The sequence below is a fragment of the Nansenia antarctica genome, assembly GCF_963989245.1.
Source record: "Nansenia antarctica genome assembly, chromosome: 11".
In the NCBI taxonomy this organism is placed as follows: domain Eukaryota; kingdom Metazoa; phylum Chordata; class Actinopteri; order Argentiniformes; family Microstomatidae; genus Nansenia; species Nansenia antarctica.
The window spans coordinates 6,664,932-6,692,157 of NC_137681.1; the positions used below are offsets into that span (position 1 = coordinate 6,664,932).

Below are 27,226 nucleotides of genomic sequence, written 5' to 3' on the forward strand. Positions count from 1 at the left end.
GCCACATTTTTGTTTTAGTGTCAAATGGAAAAGTGCCTTTTCCTGCAGGTACCAAAGCTTCAGTGATAGTCGTGAGCTTAGAATTATAAGGTTCTATCTCCATTTAGAATGATAAGGTTCTATCTCCGTTTAGGGCAGTTCAGAGATATTGAGCGTCAAAGTTTTTACATTCCATTATGTTTTGTGAGATGGAACCTTTGTATTTTATGAATTACTAACTCAAAAATGTCAACATTTTAAAAATAACACCACACAGGCATTAATAAACACCTAATGGATCAGATTATGTAAAAAACTCAATTTTGACAAAAATGGAGATAGAACCTTATAATTCTAACGACACAAGTTGTTAGAACTACATAAATGCTTATCTGACTACACTGCCCATAATTATGTCGCAAGAAAAATCAGTTCGACCAATCAAGTCAGGTGTCACGTGATTGGCTGGTAGGTGTTCCTTGTGGCAGAAATAATATCCGACAGTGCAATATGTAGTCAGTATTTGTTGCTTAGATACACACCTTTCATTTCCCAGCTCGAATACACGTAAGTATCTAACCTGTAAACGACACTTTTTAGCACTATTCTACTCGTTTACGGGGCTAGTAGCACTTAGCCTTTAGCTTTCCTACCCAGTGCCATCCACATTAGTTTAGCTACCCAGCGAGCTAGCCTCGGGTCCTCAACACACTCGGGGCTGCGTTCGTAAATTTGCTCTGAGAGCACCGGGACCGCACACTAGGTACAACGTCATAATGGGACCAAGTAACTTGATTGGACCAGAGGCGTTCCATGAGTGCTGATCAGATGTCCAGAACGATTTTACGAACGCACTCTTGAATTGTTGTACTTGTTAGGTGTAGCTTAGCTTGAATGTTGGTGTGGTTCGCTGTTATGACATTACGTGACGTTAGAATTATAAGGTTCTATCTAATTTTTGTCAAAATTGAGTTTTTTACATAATCTGATCCATTAGGTGTTTATTAATGCCTGTGTGATGTTATTTTTAAAATGTTGACATTTTTGAGTTAGTAATTCATAAAATACAAAGGTTCCATCTCACAAAACATAATGGAATGTAAAAACTTTGACGCTCAATATCTCTGAACTACCCTAAACGGAGATAGAACCTTATCATTCTAAACTCACGACTTGTTAGGTGTAGTTTAGTGTGAATGTTGTACTTGTAGGTGTATCTTAGCTTGAGTGTTGGTGTGGTTCGCTGTTGTGACATTAGCCAGGCTCCTCGTGAAAGTCAGGTGAAGTCATGTCATGTGCAATCATCACGTTTGACAGATAATTGAGACATTTAGACAGTTTGCTAGCTAGCATTCCTCCATGTTTACGTTAGCCATTGCATGTCCAAGTGAGCACTTCAACCTTGAGCTGTCCTCTCTCCCACTGAGGTCTTCTGTTGATAAATGACTTATTAGGTCGATTGGTAAATCCTCCCTGACCTGGCTGACCCCATATCAGATTATCCAACAGCTCCATTGCCTTGTGTCACCTTGCCTGTCGGATGGTCTTCAACTCAACCAGTCATGAGAATTGAACATTCGGTTTATTCAAGTTATTCTGTTCAAGTATTTGTTTTCCTCTCCACTGCACTGTGCAGACAGTAACCATGTCTGGTATGACCAGGGTATCCGCGGTGTCTTGAAAAGTATTAAAAGTTGATAAATAACGAGATTAAAACCTGATCAAAGTTCAACTGTGATGATGGCATGAGTTGGAAAGACCATCCATAATCCAGCTACGTCTTGTGTTGATATTAATTTGTCACCTGAAGATTGTTGTAGGCTGACAAAGTTGCTGCAGTTTCTTCACATACTCACCTACTGTGTAAACAAAAGGTTTGTGTGTACTGTGTACTTAGGCCTGATTGTTTGAAGTGTGTGCACCGTTTCCTTCTAGATACCTCTGCGTCTGTCCCTGCTGGCCCTGTGACGTCACACCAACATGTCCATGTTCAGCACAGGTATCCTTGTGCTCACCTCCCCACTGCACACCCTCCCCCTCCGCATCGCCCCTGTCCTCAGCTCGGCCGCCCAGGTGGTGGAGCGCACCCTCTACGTCCACCTCCACCCAGGCCTGAACCTGGGCGGCGGCGGGGGGGCCGGGCAGCTCCGCCCCGTCTTCATCTCCCCTGTGGTGGACCTGTCCAGCCTCATCACCCGGCTCTACAGCAACGCGGCGGACGTGTGCGGACACCTCGACGTCCGGGTGCTGTTGACCAACATCAACGCCCAGCCCGGTGCCTCTGGTTCGGGGACGGGGACGGGCCCAGGAGGGGCTAGTAGTAACCCCTTCCCCTCCCCACAGCCCCTCTCCCACCCCCCGGAGGTGGTGCTGACGGACTTCCCCGTGCAGGACCCAGGCCAGTCCTCTCTGGTAGGCCAGTGTCTGCAGAGGTACGCCGGCCACTGTTACGTCTGCACCCCGGGGTTGGCCTCGGTCCTGCTCCACCCTCAGCTCCAGAGGCTGGAGAAGGAGGAGGAGCTGGGGCAGGAGGAGAACGTGGAGGGGCAGAAGGGGAGTGACGCCAGGTCGGAGGAGCCCATGGAGACTTACAACGACGTGGTGGTCGGGGGGACGTTTGACCGCCTCCACGGGGCGCACAAGACACTTCTGAACGTCTCGTGCCTCTTAGCAAACAAGCGTTTCGTTATCGGGGTGTGTGACCAAGACTTGCTGAAAAGTAAGTGGAATGATGAGCTGGTTGGTGAACTGTGTCCTGGATAGTTTAGCTTTAGCATCTCTTCTTGTGCATATTATTCTTCTTGTGCATATTATTGGCTCACGTACTGCATAAAATATAACCTTGGATTGATTCTATAGCCTGGTATTATTAATGACTCATTTACAACGAGTGTTCATGTTCAAGAATGAGAAATCCCTTGTAAGATAAATTAAATGTTGCCTGTTCTGATACTCTAGTTGCTTGTTCCGCTCCTCCTCAACCTCTTGCTCCCAGAGAAGGTCCTAAAGGAACTTATCGAACCCTACGCCCTGCGGGTCCAGCAGCTCAAAGAGTTCCTGCAGGACGTCAAGCCCTCGTTGCAGTATGAGATTGTGCCCCTCTCCGATCCCTTCGGACCCTCCGTCACCGACTCCCAACTGCAGTGCATTGTGGTCAGTGAGGAAACCAGGAAGGGGGGTGAGGCTGTGAACAAGAAGCGCCTTGAAAACGTAAGTGTGTACTTGCCCTATTTTATCTGTTAACTTTTAAGTGAGGGTGAAGGCATAGGTGTTTTGTTTTAGATTCATTGCCTCAAGTTCTCATTCAATAGTGCAGCAGGGTGCAAGACAATCTCTTGGGTTCAACTTTGAGTACTTTAAATAAAAGAAGACGCGTTCGAGTCCAACCAAGGTTTACCATTTATTATAGATCTGCAGAAGAGAGTCAAAAACGGCTGTCTGAGAGAGACCAAACTCTGGCAGAGTGCACCATCTCTCTCTGTCTCAAACTCTCTCAGGGTTTTTCGATAAAACCCTTTTACAGGGACAGCAACACATGCACCGTTCAATTACAAGAGGTTTAATTTAGGTCAGTGTGTCCTTGCAATTTATTTTTGCTGGATATGTGTTTTTTGTATACGTCTCGTCACACACTGTTTGTATTCTATCTGCTCTATACCAGCAGGGTATCCGCAGTGTCTTGAAAAGTATTAAAAGTTGATAAATCAAGACCCTTAATAAGTATTAAAAAGTCTTATCATGATTTTATGAGGTCTTGAATTTTGTAGGTATTTTTCTGAATTAGACTGTCCAAAGACTAAGAGTCCTAAAAACCTTTAGTAAAAGTTTTGTGAGTTTATTAGTTTTATTAAAAAACAAAGATGAACCGGAAATTCTGTTGTATGATAGTGGTCTAGTCTATTGCAAACTAAAACTGTTAAGTTAAAGGTGTCACTGATGTAAACGGTTACAGCTCGAAGTGGCGGTGAGGTCTGGAAAAATATTGACAAAGAGAAAGGTATTGAAATTAACCTCAAGATTCCTGTATATACCCTGAGTAGGTAACATAGACACGGCTGTTCTAGTGTCAACTCTCACTTAGATCCAACTGTCACTTTCAAATTAACCTCAAGATTCCTGTATATACCCTGACCAGGGTCTCCCAGGACTGGTGCTCCATGAGATCCAGCTGCTGAAGGATGCCCACCACACTGAGACAGAGGAGGAGAAGATCAGCTCGTCCAGTCTCCGCTCACGCCTCCTAGGGACCCTCCTCACAGCCCCGACAGTAAGCCTCTTCTCCCCCTTCAACACCGATGCAGCAATGGTTTCTCTCGCAATATCATCAGGGCTGAGAGGCTACATTCTCTTTTCCAGCAGCCCTGAACAAAGCCGTAGAGAAGAGTGCCTATATAAGGCCATGCAATGATAAAGTAAGCATCTCATTGTACAGTTACCACCTGTATCCTGTGCATATGACCAACAAACTGTGCCTTGACTTGACTTGATCTTTGCATTTGGCCTGTACCAAATTACAAAGTCCTCTGTCGAGTCCTAATGTTCTCCTATGACAGACACTGTGGATTGCTAGCATCCTTAACTCCGAATCAGGTGATATGGTACTGTCAAAGTCTAAATCTGACTTTTCCCCAAAAAACTAAATGCCAATGAAAAACCCAGCTACTATTAGAGACAGACTTTTGTTGGAGACCGCAATTATTTTTTAATTTTTTTAAGCAATTTAAGTTTTACGGTATATAAACCCAGGCCCTAACCCTTCACTTCACACACAACTCCTCTCTGCTCTATCCCCGTCTCCCCTTGACGTAGGACAGGCCTCAGCTCCCCCTGGTGCCCTATATGATCGGCCTCACAGGAGGCAGCGGGAGTGGGAAGAGCTCCATCGCCCGGCGGCTAGAGGCCCTCGGTGCGGCCCGCATCGACAGTGACCTGCTGGGCCACGAGACGTACCGGCCGGGGGCGGCCGCCTACCACAGGGTGCTGGAGGAGTTTGGGACAGGTGAAGGAAGAAGGGGTCCTCAGTAGAGCACTGAAGTTGTCAATGCATGTCAATAATAACAAGTGGTTTCATTGTGTTGAAGTTGGCACGGCAAGTTTATTTGTATAGCACATTTCATACAACTAACAGGGGCAATTCAAAGTGCTTAACATATAGGCTAGCATTAAAGAATACAGAAAAAGAAGGATAGTAATAAAACATTTAAATGGCAAGATATATACATAGATACATATAAATAGATAAACATTTAACAACATAATAAGATGATGAGTAAAAAAGATATAGATAAAAGCGTTATTACCGCAACTGTAGTTGAAAAGGGTGTGCTGTTGATGTACAAAATGACATGACAAAATGACATGCCGATGTACATCACTACATAGCATACATTCTTTAACCATTTAGCAGGACACTTTTATCCAAAGCGACTTCCAGTTAGAGATTACAGGGACAGTCTCCCTGGAGTCATTTAGGGCTAAGTGCCTTGCTCAAGGGAATACTAGTGGTGGTGTTCCCCCGGTGGGATTTGAACTCATGGCCTTCTGATCACCAGCCCAAGTCACTATCTCCTCGGCCACCACTAACCCCTACAAGCCACCACTACCCCTTACATTTTGGGGCCATCGATAGCTGTTGGCCCGCAGAACTGGAGCAGGCGGTGTATCGTCAGATTATTTCAAGATACTCCTCAGTCTGAATGCTGACTGTGTTGTTTGTCTGTTGAAATGAACAACTCTGATCATTTGCAGAGATTCTGAATGAGGATAAAACCATCAACAGACGTGCGCTGGGCAGGAAGGTTTTTGGAAACAAGGTAAATGTGTGTGTGTCCTTTGTGAAATAATATCCCTTGCTGATGTATACATTGATGTTACTGACAGATATGTGGACGTGATTGTGGTTGCAGGAACGATTAAAAGCCCTCACTGACATTGTGTGGCCGGAGATCGCACTTCTTGTCAAAGACAGAATCCGACAAGCAAGAGAGGAAGGTATGATATGTACAGTGGCTATAGAAAGTCATAATGACGAAGTGAAAACAAGTTTTTAGAACGTTTTTCTGCAAATGTATTAAAATTGAAACACAGAAATACCTCATGTGCATACGTTTTTGATACACCCTTTGTTATGACACTCTTGTGATGATCAATGAATTGCATTGACCTGTATTCATGCTGTACCCAGGTAAACAGGTGTGTGTGGTGGATGCAGCCATTCTGCTGGAGGCTGGCTGGACAGACATCGTGCATGAGGTCTGGGTCACAGTCATCCCTGAGGAAGAGGTAATGTACTTCCATCTCCTACAGCCTAGATAGTACAGTAGATAGTACAGTAGATAGTACAGTAGATAGCACCACATCATGGGCTTTTCTCAACCGTCACAAACACGAGTCCTCGCATCACTCACATCACAGGGAATTGAGGGGAGTGAACGAGGACATGAGGTCTTAAGAAATGTATGTTCCTCGCTCGATTCTCTTCTCATTTGATGAGCAAGTACATTTTATTGTGTTGATGTTGTTGTTGTTATCCTTTTTGTATTCTGTCTGTGAACCTGGCTGCAAAACTAATTTCCCCTAGTGGACAACAAAGAAACCTTGAACCTTGATACACTACTAAATATGGGGAGTTACGGGTTTCCGGATCACTGAGGACAGACTGGACTTTTCAGACAACTGAGGAAAAAAGTGAATGTATCTGAAATGCAGTAACGCTGTCTGGCCACAAGAGTGTGCTGCTGCACTGTCATACAAGCAGGGAGATGTTTTAGCTTAGTGACAGTTGAGCACAGTTGCTCTTACATAAGACAGACACCATAAAGCCTTTTTCAAATCCAACTAGAAAAAAACATACATACATATACCAGACCACCTGGGCAAAACATATAACCTAGAATGGTTTCAAATAAATTAGGTGTACTAGCCTTGCAGACGTCGTTAGCATTTCTGAGACTGTTTCATACAAGTGAAACAAGTGTAAAGGATTCGGGCACAGAGGGAGGTCGACACAACGGAACAGCTTGGGCCACGCCCATTTATTTAGTTGTCCCTGGCCCTCCCTCCCTCCCAGCCATACCATATTATGCCCTCCACTAACTGTAGCTTCTACCGCCCACCCCTCCCTCCCTCAGGCCATGCTGCGGATCACAGAGCGTGATGGTGTGAGCCGGGAGGACGCGCTGCGGCGGCTGCAGAGCCAGTGGTCCAACGCGCGGCAGGTGGAGCGGGCCAACGTGGTGCTGTGCACCCTGTGGGAGCCTGAGGTCACTCAGAGACAGGTGGGCTGCTGCTGCTCATCATGATTACAGCTTACGTCTGGTTGCAGAAGAGAACCCCTTACAGCGAGGTCACGTCCAAATGATACATGGATGTTAGTGTTATCTGTGCAGCGTTCCCACGGGTCCTTGAACGTTTGTGAATTTGAGAAAAAGAAATCAAGGTCTTAAAAGTTTTTGAAAATAGACGTGGGTCATTGAAAGTGCTTGAATTCCTCTCTCTCTCTAAAAAATATATATATACTGTATATTCATAAAAATGTTACTTAGCTCATCAACTAGTAAATACGTCTCTGTATTGCTTAACTTTACACATATTTCACAATATATTGTTTTGCTGTGCTGTGGTAGAGAAGGCAAGACGCACTTTCAAGCCTCTCTTTTTAATTGTTGTCTGTGAGCGAATAGTTCCTATTATATAAATTCTCATCTAGATCTGTCTTAGACTATGCCGTGTTGGGTCCTTGAATTTGAGGGAATTGAGTCTTGTAAGTCCTTGACAGGTGCTTGAATGTGAATGTTTCAGAAGGTGTGGGAACCCTGTTAGTGTTATCTGTGACCACTTGTCAATCAAAGTTCAATATCGGACAGATCCAGGGATCATGTAGAAACGTATAGTTCTAGATGTAGTGCTCACCATAAAGCTTTCAAGGAAGAAGCTAGGATATCAATTCTAGTCAATGTGAATTAACAACACTCCATAAACAGGCCATTTAATACATGTTTGTATCTGTATTTTAAATTCTAAAAGGTACTGAACGCCTGGGATCTTCTCCAGAAGAGAATCCAACAGAGACAAGAGGAGACCAAGCCTCCATCCTAAGCCACACCTCGAGCCAGACGTTTGGACGAGCACGGTCCAGATGGGTCACTCAATCATGTGATGGACATCCGCCTTCGTGTCACTCACCATGCCATCACAAACCCACGGATCGTCTTGGTCCTGACAAGACATTGTGCCTGATCCACTTTCACTGTAGTTTTTAAACATAGTCTTTATCGATGAATAATAATAATGCTTTCTGTGGGCGTATGTATGGTGGGAAAAGAACCAAGGTCAGATCATTCAGGTTACTCAGTGGAAGTTTGTGCTTTGTTGGTTAAGAATTGCTATTCAGTTTTCTTTTTTATTTGTTGTTCCTCAAATGACCTGGTTTTATATTAATTTCTAAATCTTTTGGATTTTCGGATAACTAGTGTGTTCTTTCTTGGCATATCCTCTGAAGACCATACACTGTACATATGAATCTTAGACACACTACATAATGTTAATCGAGTAAAAATAGTGGGCATTTTGACAAGGTTTTGTTTGTGTAGGGCATAAGGTCAATGAAGTGTTTTTGTTAGTTTTAGACAAATAGAAATGGTTGGTTGAAGATGAACTATATTGAAAGAAATGTTTTTTGGATTTTTGTAAGAATTGTGAATATTAAAATGGGGACTCTAAGAGGTTTTATACACCGCAGGGCTGACCTGAACTGAGATCTCACATTGTCCTTCCCGAATCCCAGCAATGGACCTATCGCTACGCCACGCCCCAAAATAGAAGTTGTCCAATAATTTGATATAATATTATTATTATTTCACAGCAAAAGTCACTACAGGCAGAAAACTCGGACAAACAACATGCTAATATCTGATGGTGAAAAGCTTCTAGACAAAATATTCATGTAATCTTTAAAAAAAAACATGTCTATTACTTGCTGTGGTAAATCAGAAATCAGAAACTTGCCAACTCCTGCCATTGTAAGTCATTGAATGTCATTCAGTCACGGTCAGTCAGTCACTGTCAGTGAAGCGTTTGAGTTTTCAAAGGGGGCGTGGCTTAGCGATAGGTCCATTGTGGTGGATACGTAACCAGGCCAACCCAGTACAGCTTGTCCTTCGCTTTCTAGTGATTAGGGCTGTACCCTGATTTTTAGTGTCAATATCACCTATAAAGACTTATCTGCAGAGCTACAGTAAACAATACACAGGGTTCCCACGAGTCCTTGAAATCCTTGAAAGTTTGTGAATTTGAGAAAAAGAAATCAAGGTCTTAAAAGTTTTTGAAAATAGACATGGGTCATTGAAAGTGCTTGAATTCCCCTTTCTCTCAAAAAATATATATATATATATATATTCAAAAATGTTTTACTTAGCTCGTCAACTAGTTCTGTCTCAAACTATGCTGTGTTGGGTCCTTGAATTTGAGGGAATTGAGTCTTGAAAGTCCTTGAAAGGTGCTTGAATTTGATGTTTCAGAAGGTGTGGGAACCCTGTACTTAGAGCTCTACCTTATCTGCAGGGCTACAGTACACAAAGCCATGCTTCCTTAATCATGTTGGGCAAGGATTGGTTTTAATGGTCTGTCCTGTTGTCCCATTACTATATTAGACTACACATTGGTCTACCTCTTGCAGTTCCTGCACAGATGTTTCTATACTTGTTTTGCCTGGAGTCAGTCAGCACACATGTGCAAACATTTTTCAGCCAAACCATTATTGCAAAGCTCACAGGTCTCTGAACCCAAGAAAACACTGACAGGTTTTTTGTAAAAACAATTCTCTATATTTCTCATGTCATATTTGCAATATTCCACACATTATTTTCACAACTCAAGTGATTTTATATTAAGACATAACATACTTGTGCATACAACTGTTCATGCTATTGACATCTGGTGCAACACATGGTATTGAGGAAGTATATGAGACAAACATTTACAGTAAACTGTCTTATGACTAACCTGACCTGAAGATCTTGTGCGTTTAACTTAACTAACATTTCTGGTGATAGTTGCTTTATCAGTGACTAAAAGTGAACACAGATGAAAGATATAACAGAAATGCATAGATAACCTAACTGGTGAACTTAGTGACATGTGAATCAAAGGATTTGGTTGCGTGGCATAGTTGAGACTTAGTACATGTTTATCTGTACCTCTCCTTGGCCTGTGTGAAAGTGGCGAGTCGCCAAACATTGGACGTCCTTAGCTTTGCCAAAAATGAACAGACACAAAATACAGTTACTCGTTCTCCTAGTCAGTCGATGTGTAAGGGCCATTTAAAAAAATAAAATAGCTCTATCTGTTTTTTTGATGGATAAAAAAAAATATCTGTCTGAAAACACACTTTAAGTGGCTTCCTCTTGTCTACTAACTCTGCTACATTTACACTGATCTGATAAGATCAGAAAGATTAAAGCAAAATGGCCGACGTGTGTACCCAGTAAACAAAGAGTCCAAAATACGTCCTCAGGGAAGCCGAAATGTGGGTTCAGATGACGGCTTTCTAGGACGTCCAGGTGACGTCTTTAGGATGTCTTATGGACTGCAGAAGACGATTCTGTAGTCCATAAGAAGTCCTAAAGACGTCATCTGGACGTGCTAGGAAGACGTCACCTGGACGTCCTAGAAAGACGTCATCTGAACCCACATTCCGGCTTCCCTGAGGACGTCTTTTGGACTCTTTGTTTACTGGGTATAGACACCAGGTATTTGCTCTCAACAGTCATTAGCAGCTGAAGGGAAATTACAAGGAGACTACTGAGATACAACCAACAGATTTACACTGTAGTAGCAGTTCCTCTCCATGCCGTGTCAGTTGGCCCTAGAGCTCCACAGTCACTTTGGCTGAGCACAGCGCCTCCCCCAGGCTATTGCTGGCTCTGCACGTGTAAACTCCCGAGTCGGCAGGTCCCAGGTCAGTCAAGATCAGCACGCACAGGCCGTCGCCATCGTACTGGATGGCGACTCGCGACGACTCCTTCACGGGTTCCTCGTCCTGAAGCCACACCACCTCGGGCTCTGGGTAGCCTGTGACGTGACATGGATTACGATGACACAGGCTTCAAAAAGGGGGAAAATTACAGTGCCCCCGCCTTTTTAGGTGGTCACAGTCTGTACTTAAAGGGAACCCTGGTTATTAAGAGATGTAAGGCCGTAATACGCTCTAACTGCAATCTCCTACTAAAATATGTCGGTAGAAAGATCTGAAATAATATTATGTGTAGAGTGACATTCTACATTGCATCTTGAATCAGCCGTCTAATAATCACAAGGTCGGCAGATCAGCGGTTCGAGCCTCGGCTGGCCACATGTCGAAGTGTCCTTGGGCAAGACACTGAACCCCAAAATTGCTCCCAGTGAGCGGGCCGGCCGGCGCCTTGCATGGCAGCTTGCCGCCATTGGTGTGTGAATGGGTGAATGAGAGGCTGTTGTAAAGCGCTTTGGAGCAGCAAATAAGTGCAGTCCATTTACCATTTACCAAATTGTGGCTGAACATACATAACCTGGTTGTTGTTGTGTTTCAGTGTAGAACAGTAGTACTGTGCTGTAGGGTGGTGCGGGAGCGTGGTGCTAGGGGTGGGGTCGTACCCTGGATGTGGCAGGTCAGACGGAGGGTGGAGCCCCGGGGCTGGCTGGTGTCTGTCAGGGCCTGCTGGAAGCGGGGCTCGCTCTGCAGCTGCTGCTCCAGGGACCAGATGGCCCGCTCCTCCTCTGGGCTCCAGCATGGCTCTGGGTGTGGGGAGACAGTCAGGGTTAGAACGACTGTGGCGCAGGAGGTAGAGCTGCCGTCTAATGATCGCAACGTTGGCAGATCGGCGGTTCGAGCCCCGGCTTGCCCCATGTCGAAGTGTCCTTGGGGAAGACACTGAACCCCAAATTGCTCCCAATGAGCGGGGCCGGCGCCTTGCATGGTAGCTTGCCGCCATTGGTGTGTGAATGTATGGGTGAATGAGAGGCCGTTGTAAAGCGCCTTGGATAAAAGCGCTATGTAAGTCAGTCCATTTACCATTTAGTCCAGAGTCCACTACTGGCGCAGAGGCGGACAGCTTTTGGACCAGTTGCACCACCCCAGGCCCAGTCCCAGTCCCTTCCCCTACCACACTGTGTTAGGGGGCGTGTGTACACGTGCTTGCATCTTACCTTCCTCAGAGCTGCCAGGTGAGTCTGGTCTGTTGGTGAGGTTGGCCATCCTATGCAGCGCCAGAACTGCCTTGCCCGTTTTCTTGTTGTTGAGATACAGGGTTAGATTTTTTAAAGAAAGCAAGAAAACAGGCAGTTAACATGAGATGCCACTGAAAATTTCACAGTAAAACCCATGTCTTCCATTCAAAAGCACTTAAAATCGGAAAAGGATTCCCTTTGCTTTGCTTTAACTTCCATGTGCTGCCCCCAATCAAGAAGGTGATTGGCTGGCTATTGACAGGCTCATTAGGCCCCTCACCAATGAAAATGTCTTAGTGGATGGTGAAGAATCTTCTTGTCGATAATGATGTTATGAATCAATCTATAGGATTTTGTGATCTTAAATGTGTTGTGTCATCTCTTGAGATTTAAGTGTGCAGCGAACACGAAGTGACAATGAGAGGAGATCCAACACGGGCCGTAACGATTACTCCAAATTACTTTATTTAACCAAAGAGACAGGGTTAGGTAACGTCTTCTCTTCAGCAGAGTACAAGCATTAGACACTCACTCTTTAACACAGGCAGGTTAAATACTTCAAAAAGTTCATGGTATCACAGATGTTACGTCGTAAATTAGCTCACATTCTCCCTGACCATATCTGGTGCGAAATGAGCAAGACAACCTCAAGGTCTCTGCCAGAGAGTCTCATCTCCTCTGAGATAACCCTCCCCCAAATGCCCATTTGTTCGGTCAGCTGGTTAAACACTTGGAACATAGCAGTACACTGTGACCTGGTTGTGACCTGGCCTGATACCATGAATATAATGTAAGAATATAATGGAGAAAAATAAGAAATCCCACTAAGATCTAACACTGGTATGAGAATGGTTTTAGACTACCTGTTTGGTTCAGCTAGTTGGAAAAGGGTAGGTGTCCACCCTTCTTCCAGGTTGTCACCGTGTGGATGAATTGTTTGTGGAACATTTGGTAACATTCCTGTCCTTGTATCTTTTCAAGGCTGATGTTGTATTTAGCTTCTAAACAATGCTCTCTTTCAGTCAACTGTTTGATCCTGTGTTTCTGCAGTGTCGATGTCAGGAGAGTAAGTGGTAACCCGGCACAACAGGTGTGCATATTTTAAGTCTGTAGTTGAAGCAAATACATACCTAATAAAGTACAAGATTTTAATATTAATATTGGGTTTGTTAAGTGAATGATGATTTTCTTTGGAACTTACAAAGAACCCTGAAGTCCCATCGCTGCTCATACTGTAGCTGTCCCTTACGTTAAGTACGTTTGTTTACGTATATGTAATATATATATATATTGTTTACGTTTATGTTTGGTATTGTTGTCTAGTCTCTCCTCTGGCACATACGCTGGCAACGAGGCAAAAGATCTGGGGTGCCTCTGTGGGCAGATAGATTAATTCTTGGTTTTTTTGTTTATATGTTTTTAGTTTGTCACCTCTTTTCACAGACGTGCGTCATTTCTGCTATCATACAGCATCATCACATGTGCCGTGTCATATCACATATGTGTTCACCTGAGTGGGAAGTGTATACTAATATACTAAGTGCATACTAATAAATGATTATCACGACAAATGCCAATCTGATATCCAGGTAATAACTTTGATTTCTTGATTTCAGTCATTCATTTGATAGGCCTGACTTGGGGAACCCAGTGTTCTTGTTATTCTATGGGGAGCTCTCTATTGCTCCTAGTTAAACCAAAGGGTAGCATAGTACTTTATATGTAACACGCTTTAATAATGTTTTGTTTACCATGAAACATTTATTTAGGCATAATTCATGGTGTGACGACGATTGCGAAATGAGCAAGACACTGAGCAAGTTCATCCTGATCATATTGATACAAGCTATTATTTACAAGAATTAGAGCCCATCTACAGTTAAGATGATCTTATTATGAATACATATGGCACTAAATGCACTCCATACTTTTGCCTCTGCTCAGTTTAGCATCAGATGGGTCACAATGACCCGTGGATAAACTGATCACCGTTGGCCCTCCCCAACCCCACCTATGCAAGAAAACCACCTGAGAATGTCACCAGTTACCCTTTGACCCCTTCGTGAAGATAAGATTTGGAATGCAACATTAAGTGGTGTGGTACCTTCCATTTGCGCTTGGCCAGGAAGTGTTTCATCTTGACACACGTCTTTTTCAGGGATTTGGAGGGCTGGCGAGAAAGGGCTGGCGAGGTGAAGGAGGCCATCCAGGGGTGAGCCAGGGCCTCATCACAGGACAGCCTGCATCTTGGGGGGGAAGAGGGGGGGGGGATAAATTCTCAACATCATTATCATCGTTGAGCTGCAGATTCACAGCATCAACACACATAGCTTTCTAACTTTTAAACTTAAACTTAAGGGGTGGCTTAAACTAAACCAAATTTGTGATCATGAGTAATCATACTCATTTCAGGCACTCCTCATAAACACTGTTTTTAATTATATTCGTCACTTTGTCATGTATCTGTGTATTATCTATTTTTGTACTGTATTGCAATGTAATGCATTTCGCTGTGCCTGCTTATCTTGTATTGTCTTGCTTTGTCTTGTCATGTAGTGTATTGCCTGTTTTGTTGCTTTGTTGTGCTTGCTGATGTTTTTTAATGACACTACACCATTCATTTTGTAATAGCCTGCTCAGGGACTACAGATGGAAATTAGCTCATGAGCTAACTCTGGCACATTTACATTGATGTGGAAACTGATTTGTTGATTAATGTGCACTGTCCCTGGTAAATACATAAATAAATAAATCTTCTTTCTTCTCATTACCATACCCTCATAAAGTCTCCCTATGAAGTCTCCCTATGGAGTCTCCCTACGAAGTCTCTCTACGAAGTCTCCCTATGATGTCTCCCTACGAAGTCTCCCTATGATGTCTCCCTATGAAGTCTCCCTATGGAGGCCTGCTCCTGGGAGGCTCCATCTCACATGCACACTTCAAGTATTTAAGTAAGGATTCAGATTCTCATCTTCAAACTCAAAGATTGCACTGCAAGTCGTGTTCCGGAACCATCAGAATAAAAGATTGTGGGGCGCTTAGGTCGTGTAGCGGGTTAAGCGTCAACCATGTAACCACAGGGTCCCCGGTTCGAATCCGGCCGGGGACATATCCTGCATGTCATCCCTCCTCTCTCTCTCACCCATCCTTCATGTCTAATTCTCCACTGTATCTATCAATAAAAATGAAAAATATGAGTGGGACTGCCCCACTCAGAAAAAAATACTTTAAAAAAGAATAAAAGATCGTCTTAGCTAACCCATTCAATTAAATGACAAAAATATGGACCAGACTGTCAATCAAGCAAGTATTCAGACCAACCTCTTGTCTTTCTTGAGCAGGGAGCTGATGAAGTCTTTGGCCTGGTCAGAGATATCCTCAAAGCTCTCCTGATCAAACTCGTAGTAGGCAGCAGTCACCAGACTGAGGGTCTCCGCATCGCTGTTCCCCTGGAAGGGAGACTCCCCGCTCAGCCTGGGTGAGAGAGGAGCAGGGTTGGACTGAGGCCAGGCTCACAATATCCTCAGTGTACATGAAGAGATTACTTTAGTTGAGGAACCACCATTTTGTTTGTCTTCATGGGCCACAGTTCCCTAAAACAGTTTTTCGAAACTTCACTGAGAGTCTCGCCTTTGTTGTTGTTGTTGTTGTTGTTGTTGTTGTTGTTGTTGCTTGATTTGTATAAAGAAGATCCTGTAGGAAGTATTTGCGATAGCACAACGTTATCACTTCTGTCTCATACCCCTAAAGGATTACACGGCTGATGCTGCAGTTCCCAAAGTGTATATCTTTATAGTGAAGGAGAAGTTCCAGTTACTCACCATTGTAACATGTATCAGGCACTCACATTTCCATCTCCATATGTAAGAAGACACATGCACTGGCTTCAATTTATATTTAAATGCATTAATCTAAATTATCCCCCTTATTTACAACAGTATCTTGTTCCTTTTACAGCTAACCACCGTTCTAGGCATTCCTCTCAGTTTCATTTCACTACACCCTACGTTAAAAAAACAGTTGGTAAAAGAGCCTTTAACTTCAAAGCCCCAGCTGATTGATTACCAGTTCACATTAGATCCATCACATCTTTTGTTAGTTTAAGCATGCACTGTCTTCTTACCTTTTGACTGACTGTTCGTGTTTCCTTTGAAGTTGTCACCACTTACATTTACACCTAATATTATTTTCAGCTGTATTAAGTTTATTGTAAAGTGTAGTATGTATATTGTGGTATGTAGATCCGCCTTCCCTTGTCTGTTATCCATTTTGGTCTTGTTATAGTTGTGATGTTCTCAATGTTTTCAATTGGCAATGTGTGTTGTTGTTTGTCTGTGTTTTGTCATGGTTGTGTCTTTTATTGTTTCTCCTGTTAATATGTAATATGCATTGTTCATATACATTATTATGTAGTGCTGTTAGGACCCCCTCGAAAATAAAAGAATAATAAAAGAAATGTACACACAAATGGCAGTGAAGGAACATTTTCTTTAGGCACGAGTAGTAATGCTACGGTGGATATGTGCGAGTAGGTGGGTACATTTTGACTTACAAGATGAAACAGATGACTCCGATGCTCCACATGTCTGTCACCAACTCCACTGGGTCAAAGTTGATGACCTCGGGGGCTACAAACTCAGGGGTCCCATGCATTACCCTCAAGGGAGCAGCGCCAGGCTCTGGAGTGGACAGACCGACGGGGAAAAACAAAATATTGGTCAAACGAATTCTTCTGTGTAAATGGTTTCACATCCATCTCTGTAGAGGTTGGCTACCAAGCCCAGAGCTATACTACACTGAACAAAAATATAAATGCTTTTGTTTTTGCTCCAATTTCTTCATGAGTTGAAATCAAAGACCTAAGACTTTTATATTACTCTATGTACACAAAAGGCCTATTTCTCTCAAATTGTGTTCTCAAATGTGTTTAAATCTGTGTTAGTGAGCACTTCTCCTTTGCTGAGATAATCCATCCACCTGACAAGTGTGGCACATCCAGATGCTGATTAGACAGTATGATTATTGCACAGATGTGCCTTAGGCTGGTCACAATAAAAGGCCACTCTAAAATTTGCAGTTTTATCACACAGCACAATGCCACAGATGTCGCAAGTTGTGTGTACTAGCTGGGTATTTGGCATGACAAACATGGCAGCATTTTGTAACAATTGTATTAATTGTGTAATAAAGCACATCATAATGCCTACTGGTTGGCGTCAGTGTCCCAATGATAACAATACTATACCACTCATCTGGATTTTGGTAAATGGGCAAGTTTGGGCAACCATTTAGTGGTGGTGACAGATCACAACCACTACAATTAAACTTGTTTCTATAGCAAACCCCTGACTGTCCTGACTCACCTCTGTCCTCCTGACTGTCCTGACTCACTTCTGTCCTCCTGACTATCTTCTGATGTCAGTCTCATCCAGTTTGCCAAATTCCCCAACCAAACACACACAGCCAACCAAACCTTCACCAAACACTCACCCAGTTTGCTGGCCAGGCCGAAGTCGATGATCTTGACGCTGGTTCCGGTGGTGTCCACACACACGATGTTCTCGGGTTTCAAGTCCAGGTGTACGATGTTCTGTTTGTGGACGTACTGGATGCCCTCCAGGATCTGTTGCATGTAGCGAGCGCTAGTGGGCTCCGTGTGCTCAAAGTTCTCGTCTACGATGCGTTCGAAGAGCTCCCCACCAGCGATGCTGAAATAAACACATTCTAGGCTCAGTTCCAAACCCATCCCAAGATTCTTGTTTGTCTTACAAAGACTTGACGTGATTGTTGATTGTTGATTCTCCCCCTCCCAGATCTGAGATCACACGTGCCAAAAACATCTGACTGAACCAGCTGACAAACCTCAAAGTGTGCTGGAAAAATCTGGAAATGCAAAGATCAATCACCCGTGGAAAGGAAACTAGTACACCATACTCTCACGACAACACTGCTGCCGTTTTCTGATTTCGTACCCTTCTTCTCTAAAGTGTTCATTCCCCCTAAAATATGTAAAAGCTTTTGATTGGTGAATAAGTGCACACTTTGGGGAGAGGGGGTAGGTAGACTATTGGACTGCAGACAGGAAATAATTCAGGGGTCACCATTTGTGAAAATGTGTAAAGTGGGGCCCAAACAATAAATTAATTCATACCAATATATATATATATATATATTTATAACAATAAATACAAATAAATAAAAAATGTCCTTCTATCACGGAGACTGCCAATTGCCCCGGGCCTGAGCTAGATTACTCTTCCTGCTACGACTGGTGGATTGATGATTCACTTGCTTAGTCAAATGTATTGATTGTAAGTTGCTTTGGAATAAGGCGTCTGCTAAATGCCAAAAATGTAAATGTAAATGTAACAATGAAAGAATAGACTGAGAGAATCCTGTACTCACTACTCCAACACCATGACTATCTCGGAGCGGGTGATGTAAGCCCCCAGGCACTGAACCAGTTTTGGGTGATGGAGGCAGTTCATCAGCTCGATCTCCCTGCGTGCATCAGCCTTCTCCTTGGAGCCGCGGGCCCGGTAGAACTTCCCGGCGCATACCTGGTCTGTCTCTTTGTGACTCAACCTGAACACCTGTCCAAACTTGCCCCTGTCACACAAGGAAGACACATTCAGTCATACAGACGTCCCCCTCATTTGTCGCAAAATATATTTAAAAAATAAATAAAAATAAAACGTTATTTTTTTGTTTTTGTTTTTTTGTTTTTTCCTTCTATCACAGAGACTGCCAATGGCCCCCGGGCCTGAGCTAGATTACTCTTCCTGCTGCTACTGGTGAACTGATGATTCACTTGCTTAGTCAAATGTATTGATTGTAAGTCGCTTTGGAATAAGGCGTCTGCTAAATGCCAAAAATGTAAATGTAAATGTCGCAAAGGGGTAGCAACAAGACCAGCAACCAGATCTACAGTTGAAGTGGGAAGTTTGTATACACCTTAGCCAACTACATTTAAACTCAGTTTTTCCACAATTCCTGACATTTAATCCTAGTAAACATTCCCTGTCTTAGGTCAGTTAGGATCACTACTACACTTAGTTTAAGAATGTGAAATGTCACAATAATAGTAGAGACTTATTTCAGCTGTTATTTGTTTCATTCCATTCCCAGTGAGTCAGAGGTTTACATACACTACTACACATGCCTTTAAATTGTTTAACTTGGGTCAAACATTTGTCTCCCACAGGCCTTGTAGGCCTCCTTGCTCGCACACAATTTTTCTGTTCTGCACAAACATATTCCTTCCGCATGATGCTATCTATTTAGTGAAGTGCACCAGTCCCTCCTGCAGCAAAACACCCCCACAACATGATGCTGCCACCCCTGTGCTTCAAGGTTGGGATGTTCTTCGGCTTCACTATGGCCAAACAGTTAAATTATTCTCCAAAAAGTAAGATCTTTGTCAGTTGCAAACTGTAGTCTGGCTTTTTCATGGTGGTTTTGGAACAGTGGCTTCTTCCTTGCTGAGCTGCTTTTCAGGTTGTCGATATAGGACTCCAGCATCTACACAAGGTCCTTTGTTCTGGGATCGTTTTACACTTTTCGCACCAAAATACAGCAATAAAGAGGCACTAAGTACATACAGGTACACCTCCAATTGACTCAAATGATGTTATTTAGCCTATAATTTTCTGGAATTTTCCAAGCTGTTTAAAGGCACAGTCAACTTAGTGTATGTACATTTCTGACCCACTGGAATTATGATATAGTGAATTATAAGTGAAATAATCTGTAAACAATTGTTGGAAAAATTACTTTGCTTCCTTTCCTTCACGACTACTTATGTACAGTACAAGGCCATGCTTTATGAATGCAATACGGTGGAGACTTAATCAGTTCTCTCACCTAACAGTGATCATGAAATGCGGGAAATGAGAATGAAAGAAAGGCTGTGTCTGTTAACTGATCCAAGAATAACAGATCGAAGAGAAGGACTGGACCATTACTTACACTCCCAGCTTCTCGTGCACAGCGTAATGGTCCCTCACTTTGTGCGTGGTGTCGATGGCGACTGTCACATACAGCACAGGCTCCTTTGTCTGGGCTCCTTCAAACGCACGCAGATAAAAGCATGGAGATAAATATATACAAGTGGTGATCAGAAAATCAAAGCAATACCAAGCCCAATATGAAACCAACCTAGCCCCCTTGATACTCAATCTGAAAGGATTGGCATCGGTGCTGACTATGCCCTGTGATGGGCTGTATACATTTACCACAAGCACATGAGGCGTCAGAGCTAGAGGTGTTTTTTGGGGGATGGAGCATCCGAGTCAGTCACTAACCAGTGGTGTTCATCTGAGTCAGTTACTAACCAGTGGTATTCATCTTGACACACTCAGACTCCTTGCTCGGCTCGCTGACGCCCGCTGAGTTGCAGGCCCGTACACGGAAGCGGTACTCCGCCAGGGGCTCCAGGCCTGAGCGTACCCGGTACGAGGTGTTCTTACAGCGGGTGGTCAGCTCACTCCAGTCCCCAGGCTTCTCTGGGCCTTCTCGTCTGACCTCCACCACATAGCCGGTGATGGCGGTGCCCCCGTCGTAGCTGGGCCCGGACCAGGACAGCACCAGGGACTGGGAGGAGACCTGGGAGGCGACTGGGCTTGATGCTGGAGGGTGGGGGTGATCTGAGAAAAATAAACACAATTATATGGGGAGGCTGTAGCGCAGGAGGTAGAGCCGGCGTCTAATGATGCCAAGGTTGGCAGATTGGTGGTTCGAGCCCAGGCTGGCCACATGCCGAAGTGTCCTTGGGCAAGACACTTAACCCCCCAAAAAAATCAAAATCAGCTTACAATAACTACATTTGTTTAAATAAGTAAATCAACTATACGTCAGTCATCGTAAGTAAAACAACCTTTGATAAGAACAAGTGTCATCAGCAGTCACAGTGCTAGAGAAAGAAAGAAAAACTGTTTTCTTTATTTTGTATTATTTACTTTTAAGTCCAGATAAATGTTCAGGTGTTAAGGATGGACGGATCTGACAAGGAGGAGCCCAGGTGTAGCCTAGAGAGACGGGTCTTTAGTCTACGGCGGAAGAAAGGTAGTGACTCTTCTGTCCTGACAGTGGAGTGAAGCTCATTTCACCACTGGGGCGCCAAGACAGAGAAGAGACACAACTGAGCAGTGTGACCACAACGTCATCGTAGAGATGGAGAGGGGCCAAGAAGAAGAACAGAGTGAGATATTCACCAGAAACCAGCCAGAAACCGACAGACTAACCAATCCCGTTTAATTCAAATACCAAAGGAAATCTACTCATCCAACACTGAAGTCATATATCAGAATACATATATCCTTCCGCCACAGAATATAGTCCCATAAACAAGATCAACAATTGCATTGTAGGTCAGCACAGGTGTTCTTAATCAGATTGATTGGGAGGCGCATTGATACTGGAAATGCGGTCTGAACTGAAGGTTGTTGGGATATTTACCTACTGTTGCTAGCCAATCAGGATCCAGTATCCAAACATGCTGTTGTAGAACAACAGTTTTAACATCCTTTTCAAAAAAACAGTTTGAAACCACCACATAGCGAGCCTTAACAAGCCCCTCAATCTCACCAATGACGCTGAGGACGACCGTCTGTCGAGCCAAACCCCTGTGGTTCCGCACCACTATGGTGTACGAGCCCGCGTCGCCTCGACCAGCCTGAGAGATCTCCACACTGCTCCCCGTCTCACTGCTCTCCACACGGGTCCGTGGCCCGTCAACAACCACCTGGAAAGAGAGGGGAGGACAGAACCGATAAATAGAACCGGAAAAAGTAACTGTAGACTTGAGACGTTTTCAGACGGCTTTAGTCAGGCCGTACCAAAGCCATACCGTGCTGGTACAGAGGTCTTCCTTTCACATTGTTTTCTTTTGTTACACCATTTAGCAGACGCTTTTATACAAAGCGACTTACAAGGGACAGTTTCCCTGGAGTAACTCAGGGCTAAGTGCCTTACTCATGGGCACACTAGCGGTGGTGTTCCCAGGTGGGATTTGAACTCGTGACCTTCTGATCACCAGTCCAACTCACTAATCCCCCCTAAACCACCACAGCCCAGTTTAGGCTGGTAAAAGCATAATATGCTCAGCTGGCCCCGCAACATCGATCTGGTACCTGCACACTTCGTATCGTCGCTGAGGGCTGGGCAACCATCACAATGTCTAAACACTGCCTGTGTTGAGGGCCGGCAATGGCAGGGTTGTCCAACCACACCTGTCCACTCGGTGGTGCTAATGCACAAGCCTCTGGGCAGTAATGGGAAATGTGAAAGAAAAACTGGCTTTTATGTGGTCTAGCATGGAATTAGCTGTTTGTGGAAGCCTGATCCCTGATAATGTGTAATAGGTATAATAGAGTTAGGCCCTGTTCAAATCTCCTCCATCATTCCAATTTTAAATCAAGTCAAATTGATTCATTGGTGAACATCATTGCATTAGCCCATATGTGTCAAACTCAAGGCCCGCGGGCCAAATGTGGCCCGGCACGTAATTGTATGTGGCCCCGAGAGCTTAAAAGGTCTGAGTGTCTAAAAATAAATAGGTCAAAAGCGTGCTTTGACCAAAACCTAAATTTCCCACAATGCATGTCGATTGTGTTACACGTGACTACACACCAGTGTTTCCACATCAATGCCAACAAGTGGAAATACAAATAATGATCCCAAAATGTCCAGGAAGAGAAAAGTTGATGCAGAAGGAAGGCTGTTTCAAGAAAGATGGGAAGGCAAATACATGTTTGTGGACAAAGACCGGTATGTCTTTTGTGTTACGAGGCGGTGTCGGTTGTCAAAGAGTACAATCTACGCCGGCATTTTGACACCAAACACGGAGCTAAGTATGCATGCTGAAGGTCTGTGAGCAGGTGTGTCCCGACCAGATAATTTCTTTTTTTGTAAAATCTGTCACACATGTTCTTAGCAGCTCACAATTTTTGATTTTACAATAATTAAGCCCCTTTTAACTATGACAAACGTTTTGATCAAAGTTAATATTATAACTTGTGTTTTATGTTATATTTTTATTTATTCACATGAATAGTTTGATCCTTGATTGATGGAGTTATGTGGGTTTCATAATCTGACAAATTAAAAGGATTTATGTTATAACAGAGCAACACGCAAAAAATATGAATGAATGAATGAACGAAATTCATTCAATCATTCATTCATATATTTTTTCCTATGCAACTTTAATGTTTTAACTTGAATAAGTAATACATTCAGAGTTATTTAACATTAAGGAGTAGTTACATTTATTTTACATTACATTTGGTTACATTTAGTTACATTTATAAGTTACATCTGGCCCTTTGAGGACAGCCATTATGCTGATGTGGCCCTCTGTGAAAATGAGTTTGACACCCCTGCTTAGCCCAACAGCCAAAAGCCTAGAACTTAGCTCTGACTGGGAGCTATGACAATTTATAGATCTCAGGCTAAGAGTCATCCCACAAGCATAGTCCCACAAACCACCAGTACTGTCTGTTGCTACAAAAAATACCTGTGTAGGTGTGGACAGGGCCAAAGACGTGAATATATAGTTCTTTAGTTCTCTTGAACCGGTTTAGAATTGGGAAACTGAAACCTGTCATCGTCATAGGGAAGTCATATTTACGTAACCTTTGACCTAACCCAATCCATCTCAACTCATACCTGCTCTCTGTTGTGGATCCAACAGGAGACCACAGGCACACAGCTGCTGCTGAAGGAAGAGTGGAGTCTCGCCTGCTCTCCCACCCGCACCTCCACCTTCTCCTGGGGGTCCACAAACTCTACTGGGGGACCTGGGATAGGCATGCAGTACCAAAATATCAAACTGGAGGTGAACAGACAAGAGCCATCGGTTTGCAAGTGAAAACTCCCATTCAAGTGCAATGCAGTTAACCAGTAATAATTCAAATACATTATTTTCATTTTTTAGAACATCACTTAGATCTGGGGGAGGCTGATTTCATCGTCATGTTAGTGCTTTTAATAAATGTTGCCTATGTCAAACGGGAACATTGCAAACAGCTAGACGCTGTGGTTGACCCACCCACCTTTTTCAGTGCTGACTCTTTTCTTTGCCGTGATATCTGAGGAGAAACAGGTGGAATTAAGCCAGGAAGGCAGAGCGAATTCGCCCACGAGTCACGTTCTCAAGTCAACATGTGTATCGCACATGGCATGGGGAGCACTTTTGAGCTGCAACGTTTGCAGGAAAAGCGCTATACAAATAAAAGTTATTATTATTATCATCGCTGTAAACTCGGGTCAACTGTGGGGGACGTGATGCCTTAACTGGCACTGTGCGAGTTGGCCAAGGACATGAAGAGAAGAAACGACCACGTTCTAGATTTGAACTCTGGCATTTCGTGAGCTTAGAATGATAAGGTTCTATCTCCGTTTAGAATGATAAGGTGTTATCTCCGTTTAGAATGATAAGGTTCTATCTCCGTTGAGCGCAGTTCAGAGATATTGAGCGTCAAAGTTTTTACATTCCATTATGTTTTGTGAGATGGAACCTTTGTATTTTATGAATTACTAACTCAAAAATGTCAACATTTTTAAAAAATAACACCACACAAGCATTAATAAACACCTAATGGATCAGATTATGTAAAAAAAACCTTAATTTTGACAAAAATTGAGATAGAAGCTTATCATTCTAACGTCACGATTTGTTTTGCACAGGTCCAGACATTTGGTTAGACAGAACCAGCTGTATGGAAGCATATGGATGTCATATGATCGCTGCGGGTCAGTGTTTCTCACACGTGGCTTGGAGGTGCGTATGCTTGTCGACATTTTTTTTTTTAGATAAAAAAAAGTCACAGTTGTAACAGGCCTATTTCGAGATTAAAATTGGGGAAATTACTAGAAGGTTAGCCTAGATTAACTGTTGAAACTATGCTTTAGAATGGGCTTTGGTAACAAGGCAATCCTTCATCTTATAGCACATAATAGCCATACTGTAAATAGTAGGACTTTGAAGGTTGTGCCACAGATTGGGTCTTTTCAGAACCACACGAACTTTGATGACATAAGGTACAGTAATGGACAAATGCAAGACTGTTGGTTGCATCTTATTATACCAGTGTATCTTATGCATCTTAACCCAGTGGCACATTTTTTAATTATTAGTATTATTATTATTATTATTATTATATAATAGGCCTAATAATAATAATAATAATACATTATACTTATATAGCACCTTTCTAGACACTCAAAGATGCTTTACAAACTGAAAAGATCGAGTAGTGATAATAAAAAGACACAAAAAGGTTATGGTAGTGCTGGGGACACATGGGAAGGGGAGGGGGAGAGGGTTAACTGGTGAAGGCGAGCTTGAAGAGGTGGGTTTTGAGGGCCTGTTTAAATGTTGGGAGGGTGTTGGCCTGTCTGGTTCCAGAGGGGCGGGGCTGCACCCCAGGTCCGGAGCTAATAATAGTTATATATATTATTATTTCCCCCATTATTTCATACTGTATAAGCTAAGGAGGTCCATACTCTGACTGCAGAATGTAGCCTAGGTAAACTGGAGTGGTGACCTAGGTTCTGGTACATTCGTGACCTGTAGGCCTAATATTTACATGGCAAACTTAAGCTTGAGGGAGTTAATGACAAAATATTTACATAGAGTATTTAGCTTGAAAGCCTCCTACGTCTTGGGGCGAAACAGCCCACATAGGATGGGACTAGACGTGTTTACTAATTATCTACCAGTCCGGCCTGTCTCCAAAAGTGACAACTAATCTGCCTTTCGCAACATAAAATAAGACAGCAGTCTGGCCCTATAGAATAGAGAGAGGCGGTTTCGTCATAATGTGGTTTTGTCATAATGTATTCAATGGTTTAAGATAAAAATGTGTATAGCCTACAGTCTTTTGGCATTTTGACAAAGCATGTTTGGGTTAATTGAATCATTATAATACATTTGATGTCTGAGGAGAAGCAGCTGTACTGTACATAATCAATTAATGAACAATTTTGATCATAGATAGAAATATTGTTTTGGCTTCAACTAATTCTAAAAGGCAGTTACACCCCATCCCAAACCCACTGCTCAGGGGCTAACTTGTGATGTATGCTAATACTAAAGGCTATCAAACCTTAGGCTAATACAATGTTTATAGGGTTTAAACAGCTGAGTGTGAAATGCCCAATATATTAATAAACACTCCCAAACCAATACAATAAGTGATTATGCCACTGTCTAAACAAAGTCTAACATAGTCCTCCATTCGTCAATACCCTTCAAAGAAATCTCTCATTCATTACGTAGAATATTCAGAGAGGATAACACTGGTTTCTTACCTGTTGATGGAGTTCCTTGCATGCTGGTCCCCTGAACAGACGTCCTCCCGACAACACCATTCTCTGTCCCCTTCACCATGCACTGAGGGGTGACAGGCTCTATCCCCTTCACCATGCACTGAGGGGTGACAGGCTCTATCCCCTTCACCAGGCACTGAGGGGTGACAGGCTTGAGATCCAAATGGAAAGTGGAAACATAAGTCTTCTTAGGGCTCCTACTGCCCTTGTCCATCTTAGTAGAGAAAAAAAGGCCAACATCTGAAGAAGCGGAAATATTAAATGGACATTGCCAGGTTCCTGATTTGCAGTTAACTACCTTTTTTTTTGCTCTTAGATCAGATCTCCTTTTCCCTTCTCTCTATTGCTATTGAACTGTGTGAAATTCATACGCTTCCCTAGTTCACACAGCGTGTCCGAGCAACAGACTGCACTCAGACTATCCCTTTCACACAATCAGCACACAAGCAGCCACTGCCCACCACAGGAAACTGTTAGGTTTATCAGAGCCAATTACACAGCACAGAGAACAAACAGGAGGGGACACAGAGAGAGACAGAGAGAGACAGACAGACAGACAGACAAATAAAAATACAGACAAACAGACAGACATATAAACACACAAACACAGAGAGAGAGAGAGAGATTAATGAAAGAAAGAGAATGAGGGATATAAACAAACTAGAGAGAGAGAAAGAGAGATCAAAGGGAAGACCAAGAAAACAAATGAGAG

General features: G+C 43.2%; 2 protein-coding genes across 2 annotated transcripts; one reads left to right on the forward strand and one right to left on the reverse strand.

Moving 5' to 3' along the window:
* Positions 1 to 371: 371 nt before the first annotated feature.
* On the forward strand, positions 372 to 8,714 carry coasy (CoA synthase). Its single transcript, XM_080541695.1, has 10 exons — positions 372 to 546; positions 1,915 to 2,698; positions 2,975 to 3,189; positions 4,115 to 4,246; positions 4,789 to 4,978; positions 5,728 to 5,792; positions 5,886 to 5,970; positions 6,164 to 6,261; positions 7,110 to 7,256; positions 8,005 to 8,714. Exons 2-10 carry the CDS (start codon positions 1,960 to 1,962, stop codon positions 8,074 to 8,076), a joined length of 1,743 nt encoding a protein of 580 aa, XP_080397821.1. The 5' UTR covers positions 372 to 546; positions 1,915 to 1,959; the 3' UTR covers positions 8,077 to 8,714.
* A 2,129-nt stretch (positions 8,715 to 10,843) lies between these two features.
* Positions 10,844 to 26,728, reverse strand: LOC308167511 (myosin light chain kinase, smooth muscle-like; the record flags this gene model as incomplete). Its single annotated transcript, XM_080541928.1, has 13 exons — positions 10,844 to 11,049; positions 11,611 to 11,751; positions 12,163 to 12,244; positions 14,288 to 14,429; positions 15,505 to 15,657; positions 16,736 to 16,862; positions 17,674 to 17,891; positions 18,589 to 18,792; positions 20,152 to 20,248; positions 20,517 to 20,828; positions 21,769 to 21,925; positions 23,851 to 23,981; positions 26,497 to 26,728. 13 exons carry the CDS (start codon positions 26,726 to 26,728, stop codon positions 10,844 to 10,846), a joined length of 2,202 nt encoding a protein of 733 aa, XP_080398054.1.
* Positions 26,729 to 27,226: the final 498 nt, after the last annotated feature.

Coding starts and splice junctions, on each gene's coding strand:
- coasy (XM_080541695.1), top strand. CDS start 1,960: ATGTCCATGTTCAGCACAGGTATCCTTGTGCTCACCTCCCCACTGCAC. Junction 5,971..6,163: donor CCGACAAGCAAGAGAGGAAG/GTATGATATGTA, acceptor TGCTGTACCCAG/GTAAACAGGTGTGTGTGGTG. Junction 6,262..7,109: donor CAGTCATCCCTGAGGAAGAG/GTAATGTACTTC, acceptor TCCCTCCCTCAG/GCCATGCTGCGGATCACAGA.